Source organism: Silene latifolia, chromosome 9, assembly GCF_048544455.1.
Source record: "Silene latifolia isolate original U9 population chromosome 9, ASM4854445v1, whole genome shotgun sequence".
Taxonomy (NCBI): domain Eukaryota; kingdom Viridiplantae; phylum Streptophyta; class Magnoliopsida; order Caryophyllales; family Caryophyllaceae; genus Silene; species Silene latifolia.
Window position 1 is genome coordinate 161,355,174 of NC_133534.1, and position 5,265 is coordinate 161,360,438.

Sequence of the window (5,265 nt, forward strand, 5' to 3'; positions counted from 1 at the left end):
ATAATTCCTATAACACCGGAGAGACACTCTCTCAATAACGTTATTGAGAGACCTCTCACATGATGGGGTGAAGGATTCACTAAATTTTTTTCTCTATTATATCTCCCATTAAATTAGTGGAAGACGGAAGAGACCTACTGATAACACAAAAGAAATTAATCCAAAAAAAAAGTTGTCTGACACCACATTGAAAAGGAGTACTTTGGTTCTTTGGCTTTTGTACCACTACTCCTTTAAAACGGAGGTATTTATTTTAACATTAAAACAGGTTTAAATACCATCCTACTTGGGTATATAGAAACCGTATTACTTTTCCCAATGTATTCTGCTTTTATCTTATTCATATTGTTTTTAACCTTCTTAAATGAAAATTTGCCTTAGTAAGAAGAGATGATTAGGGATGTCGTTGGAGGCGGGGTGGTGGTGGATATAGGTTCCCCCGTATCCGTACCCATCAAGAAAAACTCGTACCCATCCCCGCCCCAACGGGCGGAAATATAAAACCGTACCCACCCCTCTTACCCATTAACCCGCTACACCATAATTTTACTCGATAAATTTTTTTACAAAAGTTGATTTAATCAGTATTAATTTCCATTTTTTTTTTGAATGTATCTTTATAATTTTACTTTTTTCCTAAAGAAGTTAGTAAAAATACTTTATAAAATAGTTATTAGTAACATTATATCTTAATTATAAATAAATAAGATTTAAAAAATTGTCATAATTGTATTAATTTTTTTAATGATTGGCGGATACACACGTATGAGGCGGGTAAGATGCAAAATCCATCCCCGCCCCATTACCCATGGCAAATACAATTTTCGTACCCACCCCACCACCCGCCCAAGCTCTACCCATCCCCGCCCCAGCTGGGGCGGCTGCGGGGTAATACCCACTTGTACCCGCCCCGCTGACATCCCTAGAGATGATCAACGAATAGGGTTTTATTTTTTCACCAAAAGAAAACTGATCTTTTATATATGTACTTTCAACCAGAGGTTGACACATCATAGTATCATACGTGTGTAGACCAGTAATTCTTGGTCAGATTTTTTTGCCAGAATTTCTCCAAATTAAATAACATTGGATATGATCAGTGTTCCAGAGGCTCTCGAAAAAGGAGTCGAGCACATTTCGTTTTCTCAAATCATCAGTGGTGATAATTGGCTCAAACTTAAATTAGTAGAAACATCTAATTTACTTGACATTTATGTTGATAATTACATATGGCATGTACATTTGACAGAATATATGATAAAAAATTTTACAGGCTTCGCATCTATTCGGCGCCTAGAGCAGGTTCACCACAAAAGGAATCAGGCTCAAAGGATCTCGCCGAAGCATCACTGTAAATACCGGCAACAACCCGCTCATCACCGCCATTATACGACGAGTTCCGGAGCTCCTTTTGGTTGTCTTCGTAATCGATGAAAAGCCCGGCACAGAGACACAATGATATTGCAAGTGCCACCAGGGAGTTTTTCAGCCTGCTCAAAACTGGCTTCACCTGGGAAAGATGGAGGAACATATTTCAGATGACGAAAACATGAAGATGACATGAAAGCTTGTCCGACGAAGTAGAGGATAATAAATCGTGATAGTAGTTTTAACTATCAATGAATAAGAGGTTAATGATCCTGAGTTCAATATAACTATAATATGTTACTCACACTCAGACGTATAGTATCTGACATGAGTGTGTGCATCTTGCGTATTAGAGACCCATCTAAGAGATTGATATGTAACAACTCACCTGAAATGAACCTAAAAGCCGATCACGAGCCAAAACTTCAGCAGTCTTGACCCATACCTGTAAAGGCACAGGAATGCAACAAATAACAATTAGAGAACAAACTTCGTATCATCTTAGCTCAGCAAAGCATGTCTATATATTTAGTAGATTCTTGAACTCCGATAAGAAAAAGAAATCATATGGGAATCAAGAAATAAACCAGCGCAACTATAAGCTCTTTAAAGAGAAGCAACTACTTCATGGTTGCATGGTTAAGCTTTCCCTAGGCTGATATTCGAACCGAACTGTCCTTATTGGAATGGAGTTCGTTTACCAGGCCGATATTATTGAGGTGTAGATGGTGGTAGTTCATTATGTAAGGGTAAAATATTGGATGCTCATCTTTTTTCCTTACTGAATTTAGAAATGGGACAATTAGTTTGGGATAATTTTTGAGGAGAAAGGAGACAATAAAATTGGGATGGACGGAGTACTTTTAATTTACACGTGGGAAACGCTCTCAGCAATTTCCACTGTTCTCACGTGTAGAATAATAACTTCTCCTCAACCGATGCTACCCACACCACGATGCTACTCTACATTCTACAACGAATCTGGTTAACCAGGGAGCACTCAGGCTAGATTAGGTATTACTGCGTATTATCTCAAGCACTGTCACATTATCACCACATCGCACCATTAGCGATTCCAAGACGAACTGTCGATTCTCATGCCACTTGCTCAGTCCTTCCTAGCAGACCCATAGAACGAAGAGCAAGCACCAGGCAAGCAGTAAACCAAGTGAAACTCAATCTTGAAATCAATTAGAGATAGAATGCGTGTTCTATAAGCTAATCTATCGATTCTAATTCTACCAATGTGGGAAACTATCCCATTACACACATGAGAAACATCAACAACAATTTTTTTATTTTTGTGCTCGCCAATTCCACAAAGTTTTGTTGATGAAAGGAATACAGTCAAAACCGTTTAGTTACAGTTAAGGTCATTAGTTAGGCTCATTACGGAGACACACATAAGACAGCCGCCTGTTATCACTTATCATAGCTTTTCAGAAAGTTGATTGATACTTCAGACTACTCCGGTGTCCTCTTAAACACACTGTTTTTACAAATGAAAATCAAAGAAGTCTACCCTCACCAATATGAATGTGTTCACCAGATTTATCTCAGTCTTCTCTGCTAATGTCCTTTGATCAAATACGATCATTTTTTTCTGAGAAAAGCATTTGCTAGTCTAATATCTATGACTTGAGGGACCTTTAAAAGATCTTATAATTACCGAAGAACATGGATAGCGATCAACCTTATTTTATTATTCGTGCATTTTAGTTTAAGGGTCTTTTGAACTTGGATCTCACTAATTGATTTCCTAATATAATCACCTTATTTGGGTTGTTATGGGATACCGAAACAACATACAAAAGCAGCAATTGATACACGGGCACTCCTTATGATTCTTTGAAGTTTGAACACCACCACCGCAACGCCTCAAAACGATTCCATAAGTGGTGGGGTAAATGGCTTGGAATCGTAGGATGTAAGTGACCTTAGTCATGTATTGTTAAGACACAGAGGCTAGTTACGGATGGCTCATTATGAAAACTGCGTTGAGATGCAACAGATCACCACTACTTCACAATAAAAACAAGCACGGTCATTTAATGAGCTATTTTGTTTTTATTCCACAGTAATGCAGAATTATATAGTGAATTTTGGGTCCACCGTAACAAAAAATTGCACATCTATACCAATTTCAGGCGCAAACTACCAACCATCAGATAGAGGCATGAGTGCATGACCTAGAAAGTTGACTCCAAAGGGTCTTGGCACAACATACAAAAACCTCAAGTTCTTATAGCTTAAAAATGAGGATTGTGATTGTCCTAAAGAAGTAAAACATAGCCTCGTGCATTTCAAAGCATCAAAACTGGCAAACAACCACATAATCCTACAAAATATACTCCTTCCGTCCCAGTCAATTGTTGTCCTTTGTTTTTGGCACAAAGACAAAGGAAAGAGGAGGAAGCCAATTATAAGATGACAAGCGGACCAAATTGAGTGTGAAAGATCAAATTGCTCATCAAATGCAATCCTAAAATAGAAAGAACAACAATTGACTGAGACACCCCAAAATGGAATAGGACAACAAATGACCTCGACGGAGAGAGTAGAAAATATGGTACAAACGATCATATACGCAACTTAAACAATCAGAGTTCCACAATCATAAATCATAATCATCATCCAGTGAACCATATCAAATGATTCAAACATAAATCTTAAGTCCAAGAACTGCTTCCACAACTACCTAAGTAGACCATATAAAACGACAACCGTGACCATATTCTAAACTATGTAGCAAAGACCACCAAAAGATGAAAAAACCATCCAAAAATATACTCCCTTTGTCCCGATCAGTTGATTAAACTTCAACGGCCTAAATAAATGATTGGAACGGAGGGAGTATCACCACATCCAAAAAAGTTAGTAACATAGTTACCTGACCATCATACCATCCAGTCTCTTCATCTGCAACAAGACACAAACCACAATTTATCAAACACCAACATTATACTATCACATCATTTTTTCCAATAGGTCTCCTGTGAGACGGTCTCGTTCTCTTATTAAAATAACGTGGGAGCAACTGAATTGAACAATAAAAACAAACTTACATTCAACAGTAGCACTGAGCAAGCGATTGCCCACATAAGCCCAACCCAAGTACATCCTCAAAACAGCCAAAGTAACAACAAACAAGCCAGTAGAGATAGACCCTAATACAAGCTTAACCGGGTCATGATCCGACCCAACAGACCCAACCCAGGTAACTGGCAGGCCCACTAAAAGCCCAAAAGAGAGGCCTGTTGCTAGTAACCTTGAAGCATACCCAACAAAATCAGCTGCAGCCCATGAAAATGGTAGTGAATTTGAGAGGTTTTGGTATTCATTTATTGGTTGCTGTTCTAATGGAACTGGGCATTCAGTACCTTGTGATGATGAGCTGAACACTTTCAAGGAAATTGGGTTTCTGAAATTGAGTTTTGTTGTAAAAAGATTGAATCTTTGAGGGTACAAGTAGGGTTTTGATGACGGGATGAAGATTTTGGAGGGAATTGATGAGGGTTTTTGAGAGATGATCAAGGATTTGGCCATCACTTTTTACTGTTTTTTTAGAGAATCATTTTGTGTTTACTGTTTATCCAAACTCAATTATGTAGGAGATGATGATTCATTTTGCAGTGAATAATTTCCGAGGTCAAGCTTTATTCCCTCAATTTAGGAGTCTAATTTCTCTCCCTTTCCTAAAAAGAAATGGAGTGGCAAGTTCTTATCAATGGTCCGGATCGCATTTTGACAATATCTAACGGTTCTAAATTTACGCATAAAAATAAAGGAAAATGAGAATGAAAGGGAATATTAATATTTAAAGAAATTATGAGAGGAAATGGAGAGAAAGGAAATGGAGAGGATCCATTTCCCAATTTAGGTACGGCAAACCGGTCA

General features: G+C 37.9%; 1 protein-coding gene across 2 annotated transcripts; it reads right to left on the reverse strand.

Annotated features, from left to right (window-relative positions):
- Window positions 1-1,107: 1,107 nt before the first annotated feature.
- Window positions 1,108-5,029, reverse strand: LOC141600175 (uncharacterized protein ycf36). Of its 2 annotated transcripts, XM_074420359.1 has the most exons (4): window positions 4,434-5,026; window positions 4,259-4,287; window positions 1,757-1,813; window positions 1,108-1,510 (listed from the first exon to the last, which is right to left on the reverse strand). In XM_074420359.1, exons 1-4 carry the CDS (start codon window positions 4,912-4,914, stop codon window positions 1,283-1,285), a joined length of 795 nt encoding a protein of 264 aa, XP_074276460.1. In that variant the 5' UTR covers window positions 4,915-5,026; the 3' UTR covers window positions 1,108-1,282. The 2 variants fall into 2 exon arrangements, with proteins under 2 accessions (XP_074276460.1, XP_074276461.1); XM_074420360.1 differs by lacking the exon at window positions 1,757-1,813 and having other exon boundaries at window positions 4,434-5,029.
- Between the last annotated feature and the right edge of the window lie 236 nt (window positions 5,030-5,265).